Source organism: Mustela nivalis, assembly GCF_964662115.1.
Source record: "Mustela nivalis genome assembly, chromosome: X".
Lineage (NCBI taxonomy): Eukaryota > Metazoa > Chordata > Mammalia > Carnivora > Mustelidae > Mustela > Mustela nivalis.
The window spans coordinates 19,697,855-19,716,472 of NC_139040.1; the positions used below are offsets into that span (position 1 = coordinate 19,697,855).

General features: G+C 43.5%; 1 protein-coding gene across 6 annotated transcripts in view; it reads left to right on the top strand.

The window, feature by feature from the left end:
• The first annotated feature begins 936 nt into the window (after positions 1 to 936).
• The window catches only part of LOC309856460 (fibrous sheath-interacting protein 2-like), a 68,336-nt gene continuing 50,654 nt past the window's right edge, over positions 937 to 18,618 (top strand). For 3 of the 6 annotated variants that reach the window (XM_082717693.1, XM_082717696.1, XM_082717698.1), the window contains exons 1-9: positions 937 to 1,263; positions 1,609 to 1,734; positions 4,515 to 4,676; positions 5,382 to 5,471; positions 5,822 to 5,961; positions 7,066 to 7,207; positions 7,907 to 8,017; positions 8,444 to 8,564; positions 16,399 to 16,464. In XM_082717693.1, coding sequence (XP_082573819.1) covers positions 1,147 to 1,263; positions 1,609 to 1,734; positions 4,515 to 4,676; positions 5,382 to 5,471; positions 5,822 to 5,961; positions 7,066 to 7,207; positions 7,907 to 8,017; positions 8,444 to 8,564; positions 16,399 to 16,464 — 1,075 coding nt within the window. In that variant the 5' untranslated portion in view covers positions 937 to 1,146. Of the gene's footprint in view, positions 1,264 to 1,608; positions 1,735 to 4,514; positions 4,677 to 5,381; positions 5,472 to 5,821; positions 5,962 to 7,065; positions 7,208 to 7,906; positions 8,018 to 8,443; positions 8,565 to 16,398; positions 16,465 to 18,618 lie in introns of those variants that run through there. The other 3 variants (XM_082717694.1, XM_082717695.1, XM_082717697.1) reach the window with 3 other exon arrangements.

The following is an 18,618-nucleotide window of genomic DNA, read 5'->3' on the forward strand; positions in this document are numbered from 1 at the left end:
AGTTAAAATGATTAAGATGGTGAATTTTATGTTTTGTCTGGTTTCTTTTTTATCATAATAAAAAGACATGGAGACAAAGTACAAACTCTTGACACACCAGCCCTGAATGTATTTACCATCTGGTGAACTCCTAGGCAGCAGGGAATGTTTTACTCACTGTTGTATCCTCAGCACCCAGCACAGTGTCTGGCATAGGGCAGGCACTCAAGAAATGTTGGCTAAGCTAATGAGAAGGTAGAAAGAAATAGGAGAAAGGGGGAGAAAGGGAGAGAGAGCAAGTCAGAGAGAGGAAGAGCCCAAGACAGGAAAAGGGAAGACAAGGGAAGAAAGCATTGAGCCCTAAAAAAGTTATTGTGCGCTATGTGGAAACTGGAGAGAGTATACCTAGGGAAAGAGAGGTCATGGTGTCTATAAAGTCTTCTGGTGTGGAAGTCAGGCCTCTGGCCCTAGGACAAACTACACAATTACTGGTGGACATGTATTGAGCAGAATCACATAGCTTGTTGGGGGGCCAGGATGAATTCTAAGAATTACAGCCAGCTACCCACTGACAAAAGTTGGTACATTCCGGTTTAGTATAAATAAGGGGTGTTGGAACGCCTGGGCGGCTCAGTCGGTGAAATGTCGACCTTTGGCACAGGTCCTGATCCCAGGGTCCTGAGATGGAGTACCCCGTGGGGCTCCTTGCTCAGCATGGAGCCTGCTTCTCCCTCTGCCTGCTAATGTCCCCTGCTTATATTCTGCCTCTCTCTGACAAAGAATTAAAATCTTCAAAGGAGGGGTGTTGCTCTCAGAAAGAAACCTAATCTCCACCGCGTGGTCTCGCACCACACGTTTGGACCTTCCCCAAACTGAGGCTCTTAGAACTGCGCATGCGCCAAAGGTGGGTGGGGCGCAGCTCTAGCGGCCAATAGTCCGCCATCCCTTTCTCCTCCCAGAGGCCTCTGCGCGTTGAGGACGTAAGACCGCCAGGACGGAGCGCCACACAGTGGGGGGCGTGGCTTAGGGGACGCGTTACCCTGGCGACCACCTTCTGGGCTGCGCAAACTTGATCAGAGCGTAGAGCCGGAAAGGTGTGAGTTAAGAAGAGAAACGAAGACGGCTTGCAGCCGCAGCTCCCGGCACCCTGGGGGCTGACCGACGGCCATGGATCTGTACCTCAGCAACTGCTACAAGGCTGCTGAAGCCGCTGCCACTAAGGCGGCGGCCAGCAGCCTAACACGCGCCAGAGAGCACTGCGACACCGCGAGTGGCGGCGAATCGGTAGTCACCCTCCTGGCTCCTGGGTCTCGGGAAGGCGGGCGGACGGAAGGGGCGGAGACCTCAGCAGAGCGAGGTGTGGGGGAAAGGGGCGGGTGCTTGACCACTCCGCTTCAGACTCCCAGGGCCGGCAGCCAGTAGCGAGAGCGGCCGCGGCCAAGAGATTGACTGGTAACCGGGGGAAGCTGGGAGCCCTTCCGGGTTGTCAGCAGGGCGGGCTCTTTCAATCCTGAGTGTACAATTCTTTGGTGTCCTTGGAGGTATTAGCCCATTTTAATGTGAGTAGATTGGTGTAAACTAAAAGAACAGTTCTTAAAAATAGCCAGACCTTCTCACTGTACCTGACAGGGCTCGCGCAAAAAAGACATTCCAGAGGTCGGAGCAGCTAATCTATTGGATCTCCCTCTTGGGGTCAAGCTGCCTATTATCCCAGGAAGCAACAATATATTCTATACTACAAATATAAATGAAAAGGTAAACTGAGTTTTAATAGTGCTTAAGTGATTTTCTTTACCCTTTTCAATAGTTCGCTATTAAACTTGAAACACTGCTATGATTTCGCTTTGAGTCAACTTCCACTTAACACACCCAGTTAAGTTAAATGAATTGAAGTGATTAGTGCCTGAGCTTCACTTCAATGATGGAAGACCCCCATGATCTGCCTCAGCCATCCAGTTCAGCCTTATCTCCAGCCCAGAACTTCAGTTCCCAAAGTTCCCCCAGAACTTCTCTGCCTACCTACACTTACGTTGCTAATTCTTACATCAGTGCCTTTGTCCACCAGGCTCCCACAACCTGGTAGGCACTCTTCTCTCCTTTCTGACCTTCAGTCTGAGCCACCCTTTAAGAGCTACTATACAAAGCCTTTCCCAAGTGTTACAACACCCAACTCTCTCATCTTTCCATAGAATTTACATGCCGTTGGTCTGCACTATCTTACTCAGCACTGAATCAGCACTGTTAGTGATGCAGTGTGCCGCACTCATTGTTACACATTTTAAGTCCTCTGCCTAACACCCTGTGCTCTGTCCAGAATTTAGGCCAAGCCTGAAGGAGGTTCAGAACTTTCTAGTTGAGAATGTGTTTTGATCACAATAGCAAAAGATTCTACAGAAATAATTCTAATTTCCTTACTCTTGCACTGTCTAGCACAGCATCAAGGATGAATAGGGGCTTCTTGGTATTTCTGATAATTGTTTGATATATATGACTTTTTTAGGTTTTATTGCTGGAAAACTATAATAGAGTTTCTCTTTTGAAAACATAGTGTTCTACTAAATAAATGCCAACCTCACAGAAATTGACTGAGTCACATTCCCGCAAGTTAGCTTTCCTGAAACATATTCAAAACCTATTTCACTACTAGTAATAACACTGCTTCCTACTTTGTAACTGTAGTCCAATCTATTGGGGTTTTTTTCCTCAAACATCTTCTATTTGCTATATTTCTATTCTGTTCCTGTTGTACACTTGTTAACTACTTCTTATTTCCAGATTTTTCTATACTGAATTATACTGATTATCTCTGTACTTTATTATATTGATTACCCCAAAATATATGCATTTGATCATGATCAGGCACTACATTCAGCTACCCTGAACACTAACTTTGTGGAATCTTTGTCTTTTAGCAGGATCTCCTCAAGAAAGTAAGAGTTAATATTTTACACCTTTAGTTGTTTGTTTCTTTGTTTGTTTTTTTAACTCATTTTACCCTAATGACCACCTTGTAAGGTGAAGCTAGGATTTATCTAATGTCACAGGTAGGTAATAGCAGAGTTCAGACCAGAACCACTGTCTTCTGACTCTTAGGCCACACTCCATTACTGGACCTTGCTGCTTCCTGAATTGCAGACTACTTTAGCAGATCACTACAGAAACAGGGAATTTAAAGGTCCCTCATGTGTTCTGAATGCAGATAGAAGCAAAATGATGGTATTTGACTGTCTTTTTTTCTGTCAAATTAAAATGGTAACAATGTTACCTACCTTTCTTTAGCTATGCATTAATCCAAACCTGACAAGTGATCCTATATGACATTCTGATACCTAACTTATTCTCAGATAATGTATTTATAAATTAATTTGCTTATTAGTATACTATACTTAGGTAGCAACTGTTCACAAACTCCTAAAATTGTTTTTATTGAATGCTAATAGTAAATACTTTGCCAATTAACTTAGACATTGTGCTCTCAAGAAAAGAATACATGTTAAGTGAAGAGAACAATTTACATACTTTTAAAAGTCTCCCTAGTGACCTACCACTGGCATATAGTGATGAAATAATAGACTCTTCAGATCAGGGAAATCAATTATTGTAATTGACGATAGAAAGCTTAACCTGGCCTCAACAAACAGATTTGTCTCTTTCTTGATAGGACAGTAGCCCAGGGTTAGTCAACACGTCTGTTACCAACAAAAGTCAACATCTAAAAGAAGAAGCAATAATCAGTCCGCTGATTGCAGCAGTGTTTCAGCTGCCATCACTTTTGATCACTTCTCTTCTAGGAAAGATATGGGCTTCCTGTCTAGTCTCACTGTGAATTAAATCATTGCCCATAAGGATGTCTTTCTCTGCCTTTTTTTTTTTAAAGATTTTATTTATTTATTTGACAGAGAGAGATCACAGTAGACAGAGAGGCAGGCAGAGAGAGAGAGAGAGGGAAGCAGGCTCCCCGCTGAGCAGAGAGCCCGATGCGGGACTTGATCCCAGGACCCTGAGATCATGACCTGAGCCGAAGGCAGCGGCTTAACCCACTGAGCCACCCAGGCACCCTTTCTCTGCCTTTTTAAGGAAACATTGGTACTGAGGGAATCCAGTTTCTTGATATAGGTTCGTTAGGAAAGACAAGAGGCTGCCATCAGTCAAGCAGTCAGAAATTTTAAAAGGAAGCTTCTAAATGGAAGAAGAAAGCTAGAACCCTATCCTGCCTCTCTCGTCTTTTCCCCCTGCCCATATATAAAGCATTCCACCTGCCTTTCAGGACTCTTAAGGCCACACCTCAGTGTTCATGAATTAGACAGAGGTTGAGGCTACCACCACCTGCCTAAAGACAGCTCTGTAGAGGAGAGGGGAAGAGAAAGGCAGTTAGCTTTACCTAAATCAATTGATTTTCCGGATCCCCTCTCTTCAGGTTTTGCTTGCATGTTTCGTTTTCACTGACCAACCTAGTCATTTCAACAACTTGAGGTTTAAAAGTGCAATTTCATTCGTTTTACACATGTAATACTTTTGAATCCGTATGTTTGCAGCTTTATCACCCTTCTTATGACTTTAACCTGAGTGATCCTTACTGCCGACTTTTGGAAACCAGCTATAAAAGCCTGCATGATCCCCATTTAAAAGCATACCATAAGCGAAAGGATATCCTAAGGAGATTAAAGAAGGGCGGTTACATCACCAGCAATAATAAAGTAGGTTGAAGCCTCCTTCTTGTTAACCAATAGAAACCTAGGGACTTGATAGACCCTCAGTTCTGTACTTCACTAGGAGCCTGTATCAGCATTGGTTAAACAATAAAGAATATTTATTAGAAAACTCAATTAATTACTCATATTTGGATTTCTAAATAAGACTACTTGTGCCTTCTTGACCTTTTTTCCTTTGAAAACAGCAAAAGATAAGCACCAAATTATTCAAGTATGTAAAGACATACATACAGATGTTTTTATTTAGGTATTTTCTCCCTGCTGTAGTGTAGTGACTTTCCTCTAGCTTTAAAAGTAATAAGAGCACAGTATACCTCTCAGGGAATATTTCCTATACTTCTTGAGAAGACTAGAGACAAAATGGAAACCTAGCAGAAAACAGCATGATGAAATAAATTAGAGGGGTGTTAAATGGCATTATTATACTGGTGTTTTAATAACAAATACATTGAGAATTGTAAATTTCTGATTATGATATGAACCATATTATTGAAATAATACTATTTAGATTGAAATTTCCTGGTGATACAACAATTTTAGATACTGCTTTCTAAATTGCTACCAAACTGTGCTATTACCCTTGGTCCTAAAATTGTTACTAAAATGAATATTCCTATGTCACTCTTCTCTGGAAAGATGATTGTTGCAACTTTTTATTTATATCTTTGGTTTTTGGTTTTGCCTTTATAGGTCATATGTACCTTGAAAGAATTGAATAAGTACAGGCAGTATCTGACCACTTTAAAATTAGACTTTGAAAGAAACTATGTAAGAGAACAAGTAAGTTAATACTTAAATTTGTTTTATTTGGGGTCTGTAAGATAGTTTTTATGTAGGGTTTGGAAGAAAGGTTTGGTTCTCTGCAGGATATTTACTTATAATTACCTGACCTAGAATTATGAAGATAACAAATCAAATAAGATCCCTAGCGATTTAGACCTTCGCCTTTAATTTACAGAGAGAATTTTCACTTACCTGGAATGGAGCCACACTAGACTTAAATGCAGGTTAAAAGAATTAACCATTTGTAAAGTACAGAAGGTTTCCCAAGCCCTACACTTAAGAGGGCCTATCAAAGAACAGGTTTATTTCTAACCAGTATAAAGACTTTGATTCTTTTTCTCTCTCAGAAAATGATTGAAAAACAAGTAAATAAATTGTATGAAACCAGAAGAGCCTATGAAAATAGTGGAAACGAACAGTTCCAAGAATGGCTGTTACAGGAAGATACACAAGCATCTCCAGACCAAGAGCTGATAATAAGGCACAGGTATGACTGAAGTGAATACATACTTCATGGGCATGTTATAGACCCCAGAAAGCTATAAGAGTACTAGAAGGAATTGAAATCAGGACCCAACAAAGGATGAGACACTATTGAGGCCCCTATAATTTCAATGTGGAGAGAAAGGAAAGGAGATTAAGAGGTAACAGGATTGGGAAGGCCCTGGAACCAAGGCTTGGGGGGAGAGTTTCTACTGGAGAAACTGGACTTACTAGAAGCCCAAGAGGTAAGCCAAACTGAATTTGAAGAAATCCAAAGTCCAGATCCATGAGCTTAGGAAACCCACATCCATAGTAGCAGAGAGAGAGAAAGTGTGTTAAGTGCGTTTCAAAATTAAGTTGAAGGAAGTTGCTGCAGGGTCAGAAAGGGAGACTTCCTATAACTTTATCTGATGCTAATACAAACAGGTGTTGTTCCCCAATCAATTATGTATGTTCATTTAGCTACCACCCACACACATTCAGTGTTACTATTTAGACGCCAAGCCCTTGCCGCAAGAGGCAGAGATGAGCTGTAGTTCGTTCTCTTCCTCCTTTATCAGGGACAAGGGCCAGTTCCCCTTCCCCTGCCTCTTGAAGTCCATGGGTTCGTGTCACATGATATGCCACAATACATGCTGATCCACCAAGGTCCCAGACGGGGAGTCCGCAGACCTCTCTGTACATGGAAGGTCATTCAGGAACTTGGGAATTACAGAGAAGCCAGTACCCACTTATTTTTAAAGGAAATTCAAATCGACTTGTGCTTTGAACTCAGTTTTAGTTGGTTTCAGCTGTCTTTGCAAATTCATGTTCCCAAAACTACAGGGCTGTACGTAATCTCTATGTAAAATGCTTATAATCACTCTGTTCCACATTTTGCCATTGTCCCAACCACGATAACCGACCTGTATAACAGGGTCTGGTAAATTCAGCACAGTATGGTGAGCCGGTGGATCAGTTAGCTTCAAGGTCCCTGAAAAACTCTACATTTTCTATATTCAGGAACTAAAAAGCAACCCAGAAGGTAGTTTGAGAATATCAAAACTGATAATACCATAATAGGGGAAATACTCAATTTACCTTCACTTATATTTGCACTTTTCTTTAGATACTTAGATATGATTAGTAGGGAATTAGGCAAGGCGGAGCACACGGCAGGAAAGCAGAGCATACTCAGGATGAAGGAAGAACAACACCGACATCAGGACCACGTTAGAAGAAAGCTTCGTCTCCGTAGACAAATTGAAGAGGTGAGGAAAACCAAATTTTAAACATTGAAGGGGAAACTACATATGGTTGCTGCATTGATAAACATTTTTAGCACTGCCACCAAATTACCTGAAGCTATTTTAGGTCTAAAAATTAAGCCCCTATTAAAAATAATAATAATTTAAAGAATAAGCCACTATTAATATTTTATCATTACTATAATAGACAAGCTTTTACTTAACATAGTGAGATTGATACCACAAATTGTATTGCATTTATAGTAATACCTCATCTACTCTTAAAGTTTTAGAAATTCACCCTAGTGAAAAATAATCATGGCTGTATTCCCTCAAAATGCAGACAAGCCTATTTATTTATCTTCTCTACCAAAATATATTTAAAGGCAACAGATTACGTATGATATGCCCCTTAGGCAATAAGAGAAAACCCTCTTGTCAACATCTTCTTAGATCCATCTTTGAAGCCAGGCTTATACTTGACGTAAGTTTCCAATAGCAAAATAATTTCCTTCCTTTTGCCATTCTATTGCATCCACCAACATATTCCCAATTAAAAAGCAGTAAGAGAAGCCCATTCTAAAGCCAACATAAGATTTTCCCAGTTTTTGTAAGGCCCTTGACTTGATCTAGTTTGCTTATTGACAAAATACAAAAAAAAAAAAAAAAAAAAAGATAATGAAACAGAAACCCAGCTAACTACCATAACATTGTGCTCCTTAGGAATGGAAGACAAAAGAAATGTTACTTCTGACAAAGATTGGAGACGAAGTAAAAAGGGAAGCAAAAGTTGAGGAACAACGTCAAAAAGTCAGGGAGGAAGCTCACCGGAAGGTAAAGTGAGCTTTTACTGATAACTTGGGCTATTTGAGGGAAAGCTTTTGCCAATTTTGATATTTTAAAGTGTGAATTATCAAAAGTGGCCTAAACTCACGAGGACAGCTATTGATGGAGAAACCCAGTTTGGTCTGAACCTGGGCTTCAAGGACTGCTCTGAAATGGGACCAGTCTCCAGAAAGGGCACAATGACTTAAATTGGGTCTAGTTGTTACAATTTATTCTTCTTCATGCTGGACAGCAAAATGAAACTTATCCCTTACTATCTTCCTAGTTTTGTACTCATTGTGACTTCAGAAATCTCAAAATGGGAATGAGGGTGCCCTTCAAGTAGCCATCATATTTGAAATATCTGGTTTGCATTTCCAGTGGCAAACTGCTATTAACTTTTTAAATGTTAAATATATATTTTTAATATTTTAGAAACAAGCACTTCTAGAGAAAAAAATTGCTTATCATTTACAAAAAATGCAGAGAGATGACATGAAGAGAGACAGACCAGAAGAAAATGTATTTGAAAACAAAGGACAGGATGAAAGGGAAGGTGAGAGACAATAAATGATAAGGTATCTAAGTAGAGGATGCATATCTATGTACTAAACATTGGTGGCTTTGTAAAAACAAAACAAAAACAAAAATCTCGGTGTGTTTATGCAGTGAGGTCAGAAGACCCTTGGAAAGGGAAATCCTAGTTCACACTACCTGTGCCAAGCACTATGCCAGCCACGTCCTAGCTACAGCTCAAGTTGTAGAGAAGGTACACACACAATGTTACACACGTTATAATAAATCGAACACTTTGTAAAGTGGCTCAGTAGGCAACACCGCCTGTACCACAGATTTGAAAAGGAGCCGGGGGTACCTGGGTGGCTCAGTGCAGTGAACAGGTGAAGCATCTGACTCTTGATTTCAGCTCAGGTCACCGTCAGTCTCAGAGTCACGAGACTGAGCCCTGTGTCAGGATCGTGCTGGGCATGGAGTGCGCTTAGCATTCTCATTCTCTTCCTCTCCCTCTCTGCCCCACTCCCCACTCGCCCTCATGCGTGGTCTCTCTCTAAAAAATTAATTAATGAAAAGGGAGCCAGTAAGAGGGGACAATTAAAAAAAAAAGATGACAGGGGCATTTTGGTGGCTCAGTGGGTTAAAGCCTCTGCCTTCTGCTCGGGTCATGATCCCGGGGTCCTGGGATCGAGCCCCGCATCAGGCTCTCTGTTCAGCAGGGAGCCTGCTTTCCCCTCTCTCTCTGCCTGCCTTTCTGCCTGCTTATGATCTCTGTCAAATAAATAAATGAATCTTTTAAAAAAAAAAGATGGCAGAGAGGGAAAAATGTATATAAAGGGAGAGACAAACAGAGAGTAAGAGAAAAACATTACCAAAAAATAGACTGAAACAGAGGGAGACAGGAAAATATTTTTAAAAAGAAAAAATTTTAACTGAGGACTGATAAGAAAAAAATTATACAAAACAGAAAGAGAGCAAGCTAGCAAGAGAAAGAGAGGGGGGGGAAGGTTTTTTTAAAGGAGACAAAAAAGAAGAGTCATTTAAAATATACCAAGTATGAAACAGAGATAGATACAAAAAATAAGATAAAAACATTAAAAAGGAGAAGGCAGTAAGAAAATAAGGTACATAGGGGCACCTGGGTGGCTCAGTGGGTTAAGCCGCTGCCTTTGGCTCAGGTCATGATCTCAGGGTCCTGGGATCAAGTCCCACATCGGGCTCTCCGCTCAGCAGGGGGCCTGCTTCCCTTCCTCTCTCTCTGTGATCTCTTCACTTCCTCTCTCCTACTGTGATCTCTCTGTCAAATAAATAAATAAAATCTTAAAAAAAAAAGAATGAAATGAAGAAAAGAAGAGGGAAAGAATGAGTAAGAGAGAAAAAGAAAAAACTGAACAGAAGAAACCAGTAATAAAACTAACTCTCTCTCTCTCTCTTTCTCTCTCGCTCTCGCTCTCTCTCACTCTCTCTGGATGAGTGGGGTGAGAGGGAAAACAAAGACAAAGAGACTAGAGACAGACTAGACAAAGGGGAAAGAAAAACAAACCATCAAAGAAAAAAGAGTGAAAGAAAAGGGAGAAGAAACAGACATACAGGGAAGAAGTAAATGAACAAAGAGAGTGAAAGGAAGATGGAGAACAAAGTTTAAAAGGATGTCAGTAGGACAAAGCCAAAGACAGAGATTGCGAGAGTGAGAAACAAAGGATTTGAAAGAGAGATCTAAAAAGAAGCGAACGTATTGCATGGAGCACTGGGTATGGTCCATAAACAATGAACCTTGGAACGCTGAAAAAGTAAAATAAAATTAATTAATTAAACTTTTAAAAGAAGTCAGTTTAGGGGTACCTGGCAGGCTCCGCTAGGAGAGCACGCGATTTTATCTTGGGGTCAAGAGTTCAAGCCCCATGTTAGGCATAGAGCTTACTTTAAAAACTTTTTTAAAATACATTAAAATCAAATGGATCAATCAGTCAATTCATACATATTTACATGCATACATTCATATACAGACACGTAGATAGAACTGATTTTTAAAAAGAAAAGCCAGCAGTAAAGACAGGACAAAAAAAACCAGAAAAATAAATTAAAGTAGTGAATATAATGAGATTTTTTAAAATGTGGGGAGTAGGAAGGGGATTAGATTAAGGGAAGGAAGGGGCAGGAAGTAAAGAAGTTTATAAAAGGGATGAGTCTGGGAAAAAGAATTGCAAAGAATTTGACATGATAGAAAGGATGCTGAAAAGAAGCTAGTAAGAAAATTACATAATCCTGGACAGGAGGGGGGAGATTGAGATCTGAAAAGAAGAAATCAGTTAATAAATACAGTAAAATAAAACAGATACAGATATACATACACAGAAAAGACTGGACTTTAAAAGTACTGTCCACTAAGAAGGAAAAGGAGCATAAAAAAGAAAAATCGGAAGACATTCAAGGAAGCGGGTATGACAGCTGAAGAAGGGAGGAGAAGATGGACGGACAGAATGGAGGGAGGGAAGGAGAAAGAAAGCAAAGAAATTTGAAAGGGATGACGCTAGGCAGCTGGCAAAATAAAATAACAGGATGTGAGAGTAAAGGACACAGGAGTTTAAAAGCAGGAGCTGCTGTGAAAATTAAGTACAGCTGAGGAATCAGCTAAGAAATTACTAAGGGCCCCTGGGTGGCTCAGTGGGTTAAGCATCTGCCTTCGGCTCAGGTCATGATCCCAGGGTCCTAGGATCGAGCCCCACATTGGGCTCTCTGCACTAGTGCGAAGCCTGCTTGCCTCTCTCTCTGCCTGTCTCTCTGCCTGACTCTCTCTTGTGATCTCTGTCTGTCAAATAAATAAACAAAATCTTTTTAAAAAAAAAATACTTAAAAATAAGAGTAAAATAAAGACAAGTAAATTGATGAGACAGCTCAACAGGAATGGGTGGATGGACAGACAACAGACAGACAGGATTTCAAATAGGGGAAACCAGGAGTAAGGACAAAAAACACACAAAATTAGAGAGAGAGAAGGAAAGTAGTTATAATAAGCTACAAAAAAAGTAAAAGGAAGGGAGGGAGCGAGAAGCAGCAAAGGAAGACAAGCTTATACAGAATGAGTCAGTGGGGAAATGTTACTTACAGGGGAGGGGTGTGAGAGTGTAAGGCAAGTGCAGTAAGAAAATCAAGTACAACTGTGATATGCAAGAGGCTTAGAAACTAGAAGTCAGTAGGGGCGCCTGCGTGGCTCAGTCCTTAAGCATCTGCCTTCTGCTCAGGTCGTGATCCCAGGATACTGGGATGGAGCCTCTCATCGGGCTCCATGCCCAGCGGGAAGCCTGCTTCTCCTTCTCCCTCTCCCATGCTCCCACCGCCCCCCCCCCACCGCCACTCCCATGTTCCCCCTCTCACTGTCTCTCTCTGTCAAATAAAGAAATAAAATCTTAAAAAATTAACTAGAAGGCAAGTAAGGAAAGACAGTAAAATAAAGACAGAAAGATGATTGAGAGCTGTATAGATAGCCAGCTAGGCAGGTGTACAGGTAGAAAAAAAAACCTGATTTTTTAAAAGATTTTATTTATTTATTTGAGAGAGAGCACAGGCTCATGAGCACGGGTTAGGGGCAAGGGAGACGAAGAAGCAGACTCGCCACTCCGCAGGAAGCCTGCTGTGGGGCTCAATCCGAAGGCAGGTGCTTAACCAACTGAGCCACCCAGGTGCCCCCCAAAAAACTGACTTTTAAATAGGGGAAAGCAGCAGTGAAGACAGGTCAAAAGATGCATAAAGAATGAGAGGGGAAAGGGGGGACAGTTTACAAAGAGGAGGAGTAAAAAGAGTGAAAGAAGGAGGACAGGAAGAAAGGAAGGAGGAGAAACTGCAGGAAGGAGCAGCAAGCGGGGCGAGCGGGGCGAGCGGAAGGGCGAGGTCCGAAGGAGGGAAATCGGAGCAAAGGAAGGATAAAGGATCAAGCGGGAGGGGGAAGGGAAGGGAGGAAAGAAGCAAGGCTGGCATGCAGCCAGGGAAAGAAAGGAAAGAAAAAGAGACAATGAAAGAAAGGGACTAAGAAAAATGAAGTATCCAGAAGAAAGACAGGGAAGGGCAAGGAAGGAGGAATCAGGGGTAGAAAGATCTAAAGGGAAGTCGGATAAAAAATAAGAATAATAAGGGTGAGGGGGTCTGGGTGGCTCAGTTATTAAGCATCTGCCTTTGGCTTGGGGCATGATCCTGGGGTCCTGCGGTCCTGGGATCAAGCCCTGTATTGGGCTCCCTCCTTAGCAGGGGGCCTGCCTGTCCCTCTTCCTCTGCCTGCCGCTCCCCCTGCGACTTTCTCTGTCAAATACAGAAAATCAAATCTTAAAAAAAAATAAGGGTGAAGGGATAGATGGGAACCACATAGGGAGGTAGACAGGGTTTTCTGAGGAGGGTCTCGTACAAAAGACAGTATTAAGAGGTAACAGGAGAGAGAGCGAGGGGGAAATGTCAGAGGGGAACCATTATAAAGGAGTCTATGAAGGAGGGAGGGAGGAGAGAAGCAGGAAAAAGAAGAAAGGGAGGGAGGGAGGAGGCGAGGAGAGAGGGAAGGCGAGAAGTAGGGATGAGCTGGGAGGGAAGCAGGGAGGAGGGGAGGCAGAAGTTCAGGTTCACCGGAAGCCACAAGGCAATATAGAGGAGGAGAGTGAAAGGGGCAGGAAGGAGCCCTGGACCTGGCGGTGGAGGTAGAGAGCTAGAAGGGAGGGGAGGGGAAAGAGGGAAAGAAGGAGGCAAGAAAGAGAAGAATTCTAAACTGGGGTGAGCCTAGGAAAGTAGCAAAATAAAAAGAACAAATATTAGAGTGGGACACAGAGGAGTTGAAAAGGAGGAGCTAGTGAGACCATGAAGTGCAGAGGAAGGAGAAAGTGATCTAACAAAAGTCGCGTCTGTGAATACCTGTACCCCTGGGGATAAAAATATATGTTTATAAAAAATAAAAAATTTAAAAAAAAAAAGTCGCGTAAACTGAAATCCAGACGGAGGGATGACAGCTGGACGGTGGGGCTGGGGTCGGGGTAGCCAGAGAGATGAGGGGAGGTGGAGGCCACTACAGGAGAATATGTGGAAGAGGCAGAATGAGAGAAAGAGCGGAGAGAAGGAAAGGAAAAAGATGTGGACAAAGAGAGTGAAGAGAGAATGGGAGGAGGAGGGAGGGAGAAATGGGGGCTGGAGGCATGGAGGGGTGAGGGGTGGGGAGAGAGGATGGAAAGGAAGGAAGAGCAGGAGTGGGGGGGAAGGCCAGTGTGTGAGCAATGAATCCACAGAGGAAATTGTTGAATAGAGAGAGGGAGACCGTGGGGGAGAGAGAGAGCGAGGGGCTGGTAAGTACAGCAAGGGCAAGTGTGTATGATGGTGGCGGAGGGCTGGATTCACCACGTAGACGTCAAGCGTGTGTCTACTCTACTACAATAAGAAAACGAAAGTCAATAAAAGATACAATACAATAAAGCTGCATGGATATCTCGGAAGGTAAATGTGGGTAGAGGACAGGCAGACATGGGTAGAAATAGAGATACCTAGATAGATAGGCCTATGATTTGAAGAAGGAGAAACCAGTTAAGAGTACCTACAAGAGAGAGTTAGAAGGGGAAGGAAATGGAAAACTTTTTTAAAGTGGGCCAGCGAACACTGACAGCAGAAGAGTGCATGGGTCGGATAAATGGAAGAGGATAGAGCAGGGTTGGGATGGGGCAGGAGGGAGAAGAGAGGAAAAGGGGTAGAGAGAAACGTTTTAAAGGGAGTAGAGAAAATAAAGGGCTTTTTAAACTATTTTATTTATTTACTTTTCACTTATCTGAGAGAGAAAGACAGAGCATGAGGGGGCAGGATGGGGGGAAAGGGGCAGAATTTGGGGGAGAAGCAGGCTGCCCGCTCAGCGCTGATCCAGACTCAGGGCTCCATCCCAGGACCCTGAGCTCATGACCTGAGCCAAAATCAGCTGCTTAACCCACTGAGCCACCCAGGCGCCCCTATATAAAGGGCTTTTAAAAAAAAAAAAAATGAGAGAGAAAACGTGTGCAAGAGAAACTTTTTAAAGGACCAGCCGGTTAAGAACAGACAATATGAAAGGAAGAAAAGAATGAAAGTTTAGGAAAGGGGAGTCAGTAAGAAAAGGTCATAATACAGGTCAGTGAAATGATAAGGCTGTAACCTCTGCCTCTGGGATTAAAAAAAAATCATTTCATAAACTGAATCTTGGAACGCTGCATCAAAAGCTCATGATGTATTTTATGGTGACTAACACGTTATAAATTTAAAAAAATAACTTGAGTGGCTATATTGCTTCGTCTTTAACTGTTAACTGCTACTTTAGATAGGAAAAAAGTTTCAGGTAAGCATCTTAAAAAGTGGCCACCTCAAATGGTTTTTAAAAAGGAAAATGTAGAAAAGATGAAAATGTAAAAACGAAATCATATTCACAGTATCATGGAGGTGACCGAATGGAGAGAGCTCTTTCACATACGAAATAGGTATGCACACCTTTTTTTTTTTTTAGGATTTTATTTATTTATTTGCAAGAGAGAGAGAGAGAGCGCGCGCGCGCAAGCTCGCACAAGCGCATGCCTGCAGGCAAGCTGGGGGAAGGCCAGAGGGAGAGGAAGAAGCAGGAGCCCCACTCGCCAGGGCTCCACCCCAGCACTGCGGGATCATGCCTTGAGCTGAAGGCAGAACCCCTAACTGACTGAACCACCCAGGTGCCCCACGAGTGCACATCTTAAAACTCTAGCAGAAATCCAATCACCACACACAGTTTGGAATCCGTTTGTCTATCTCAATGATGAGAAACAGGAACTTAGGTCACCTCCTTCCCAGCTGAGGTCCACACCACACGCCTTGTTGCCTCTGACTGAGCTCAGAGGCAGAGCCAAGGACTAGGGCGAGCACTCTCCTGGGGCCCCCAGCATGCTTACTGCACTGCTGTGCCCGCCCCCTCCCAGGCCCCCAACACAGAGAAAAGGCCATGTTCTGGGACGCCTGGGTGGCTCAGTTGGTTAAGCAGCTGCCTTCGGCTCAGGTCATGATCCCGGCGTCCTGGGATCGAGTCCCATATCGGGCTCCTTGCTCGGCGGGGAGCCTTTTTCTCCCTCTGCCTCTGCCTGCCATTCTGTCTGCCTGTGCTTGCTCTCTCCCCCCTCTCTCTCTGATAAATAAATAAAATCTTTAAAAAAAAAAAAAAAGGCCATGTTCTCATTGGGCGGGCTGGAGGGATGGGTTTTTCCCTTCTCCCAGAAGACAACTCTGTTTCCCTGAGTATAGCTTTAATTCCACAAGATAATACTGTAAAAGCAATTGGCCTGCCTCCCCATCGCATCTCTCCTCGGGTTTCTCAACCTTGCCACTACTGATATCTTGGGCTGGATGGTGCTGTTGTGGGGGCCGTCCTTTGCCTTGTGGAATGTTCGGCAACGTCCCTGGCCTGTGCCCACGAGATGCCAGGAGTAACCCTCCCTCACCACATCTGTAACAATCACCATGTCTCCAGACCTTTCCTAATGCTCCCCTAGGGGACACAAGTGCCTCCCACTGAGAACCGACCCACTACTCGCCCTCTCCAATCCCTCCCTACAGCTCCATCCGTAGATTAGCATATGGCTCTCCTCCTATCCAGCCCGAAAGAATAAAGAGAATCTATCTTGGATAACTTTGTCATTTCCACAACTTTTTACAAGATTTTTTAAAAGATTTTATTTATTTGACAGAAGGAGAGATCACAAGTAGGCAGAGAGGCAGGCGGGGCGGGGGGGTTGGGGGAAGCAGGCTCCCCGCTGAGCAGAGGACCCTGAGATCATGACCAGAGCTGAAGACAGAGGCTCAATCCACTGTGCCACCCAGGCGCCTCTCATTTCCATGATTTTAAAAATATTTTCTTGTGTTTCTTTAAGCTTCTTCAAAGATGAAGAAAACGAGTGATAATGCCAGTGACCAGCAATCCCACCAGGAACAAAAACGTAATTGAAATGATTACAGTTAGAAGTGCTAAAATAGTAATTTGTGGGAAGATGGGACTTGGCACTGACCTCCTCTACTTACAGTGCAGAGAAGTCCTCCCTCTGCCCTCTGTTGTGAATGGTGGATTTTGGGGGGGGAAAAATCCCATAGTCAGCCTCTCTTGCCGACTGGAGCTGACTCCCTAATTACACGCTCAGTTCATGTCATTGCCTCCGCAGGCCCAGGAGCAGTGCAGCCCACATTTTGCAGCTGACAAGTCCACAGCTCAGTTCAGAGCCCTGCTTCTCCAGGGCCCCTGCTCCTGATCTCCTGTCTGTCCTTTTCCATTACCAACAAGACCCCGAGGGTTTTGTTGTTTTTTTTTTTTTTAAACCTGTTCCTTGCTGGCTGCTACTGCCACTGCCGCCTCTCTTTCCTGGGCCTCCGCCTCAGGGAAGCTTTCACCTGCGTCTCTTGTGTTGCATTCCCTTGGAGGGTCATCCTTGCAGATAGCTGACTGGGGGTGCCATGGAGGTTCCTGAAGCCAGTGGCCCTGGGGACCTAGTGAGGACCAAGACCCCAACCAGGGCTCCTTCTCAAAACCCTGCCCTTCCTCAGACTTTGGACTTGCCTGGCCTGAAGTGACTTCTGTCACTTCGCTGGCAGCAGAAATACTTCATTCTGCCACATGTTCTTCTGCGGCAGTGGAGCCTGCTCTTCATTGTCGCCCATTCTCCGTCTCCTGTTCCTTTTGGAACAGCCTGACAGTACCAGGTGTTGTCGTTCTAAAATGTCAACCTATTTCTTGAGTAGGCTTCTTTAGTACATGTAGGGCTAGTGCTGTTTGCCGGATCTAAGTACCTGCCTTCCTTTTGTTTTCTTGCTTGGTCCCCAATTTTTCTAACATACTTCTTTGGACTTTGCCTTCGTGGGGTCCCCATAGTGGCCCAGACTTTCAGGGAGCCTCCCCCATCTTTCTGCTTCTTTCCCAAAGATGATGTCCAGATGTCCCGGGTAAGAGGTGTGGCTTGTGTTCTTACTCCTCTATGTGTCAGGAGAATGGGTATCACCTAAAGATCTCATCAGAGATGCAGATTCTCAGGCCCCACCCCAGATCTACGGAATCAGAATCTGCATTTTCACAAGATCCCCAGGGCTTTATATGCACATTAAAGTTCGGGGAACAGTGGCTTCTGCGACCTCATGAGGTGGAATAAAGTCATGGTGCTTGGATGAAACGTCTTCTGCCTCCTCTGGTCTCCAGAGACATGTCCTTACCTGCACTGAGATAGTGCTTGGCCTGTTAGCATTCACAGTTGAATTCAGCCATCAGTGCAAGGACTCATGGTCTGGTCTCACTGAGCTTAGAGCCCTCTGGGCTTTCCCATCCCTCTGGGCTTCTTCCATCCCCCAGAATGTAAGACCATTCTGGCTGGTTGCTCTGTAACCACTCAGGGCAGAGCCTTCTTACCTCCACCCCAGTCAACTCCCCTTGGCAAGCTCCCCAGCTAGACTCTCCAGCACTTTCTAGGCCATGTCCTTCATATAGGAACCAGGAGTGGCTTAAGAAAGCAAAACCTCAAGAGGAAGAGGAAATAGTAAAAAGGTTCAAACTTTAGCTATAAAGATGAATAAAGTCTGAAGGGCTGATGGAAAACATGGTGACTATAGTTGACAGCACTGTATATAACTGGAATTTGCTTAAGAGAAGAACTTAAAATGTTAAGTAACTAAATGGATGGGGTCCCTTCACAATGTATATGTATATCAAATCACCACAGTGTACAGCTTAACTATCTTACAATTTTATATGTCAATTAGATACATCACTAACAGTGAACTTAAAAAGAAAGAGAGGGAGAAAGAAGTAAGGGAGTGAAGGAAGGGAAAGAGAAAGGATCAACCTCAGAGAAAGCCTTGCTCTACTTGACCATACTATATTGCGGCATTCCTGGGCCATGTCCCAGGTGAGGAGGAGGAGGCAGCAAGTGCAAGGTAGCCTAAGAGATTTCATTCTGGAGTCGTAAATGGGGAGCAGAGCAATAGTTCTTTTCTCTGTGTGCTAACTTCACTTGTCTGAACCAACAAAGGCCCAAAGTAAGAAAATGTGAGCCCTCATCTGAGTTCTTTATTTTTCAGCCTCTCCCACCACCCTTCACTTTCTCACCATCTCT